A 592-nucleotide genomic window follows, 5' to 3' on the forward strand; every position below is an offset into this window, starting at 1 on the left:
CTGCTGTTGCTGTTGCTGCTGCTGTTGCTGCTGTTGCTGCTGTTGGTGGTGGTGGTGGTGGTGCTGTTGCTGCTGTTGGTGGTGGTGGTGCTGCTGCTGCTGTTGGTGGCGGTGGTGGTGATGGTGGTGATGCTGCTGCTGTTGTTGTTGCTGCTGCTGCTGCTGCTGCTGCTGCTGGGGGGTGTGGGGTTTGCGTAATCCCTTGTTCTGTCTTTACACCCAAAAATATCTCTCGCTGCTGCTGCTGCTGCTGCTGCTGCTGCTCCAACTGCTGCTGCTCCAATTGCTGCTGCTGCTGCTGCTGCTGCTCCAACTGCTGCTGCTGCTGCTGCTGCTGCTGCTGCTGCTGCTGGGTGCATGCAAGGAGAGAGAAACGATAGGAAAGAGAAGGAGACAAAAAGGAGACAGCTAGCTCACCCCGCAACACAAAGAAATCGTCGCTGTCTCTCGCTATCTCCGTTTCTATACTCTAACAAAAAAAAATAAAAAAAAAATAAATAAAATAAATAAAAATAAATAAAAATAAATAAATAAAAATAAATATATAAAAATAAATATATACAAATTAATATGTAAATATGTATGCACAGAA

General features: G+C 46.1%; 1 protein-coding gene across 1 annotated transcript in view; it reads right to left on the reverse strand.

The window, feature by feature from the left end:
* The window catches only part of EMH_0088940 (uncharacterized protein), a gene marked incomplete at both ends in the record, with an annotated part of 614 nt that extends 255 nt beyond the window's left edge, over positions 1–359 (reverse strand). The window contains 2 exons of the mRNA XM_013501357.1: positions 1–207; positions 270–359. Of these exons, the coding sequence (XP_013356811.1) occupies positions 1–207; positions 270–359 (297 nt within the window). The remainder of the gene's footprint in view (positions 208–269) is intronic.
* Between the last annotated feature and the right edge of the window lie 233 nt (positions 360–592).

The sequence above is a fragment of the Eimeria mitis genome, genomic scaffold, assembly GCF_000499745.2.
Source record: "Eimeria mitis Houghton genomic scaffold, Emh_scaff6764, whole genome shotgun sequence".
Classification (NCBI taxonomy): Eukaryota; Apicomplexa; class Conoidasida; order Eucoccidiorida; family Eimeriidae; genus Eimeria; species Eimeria mitis.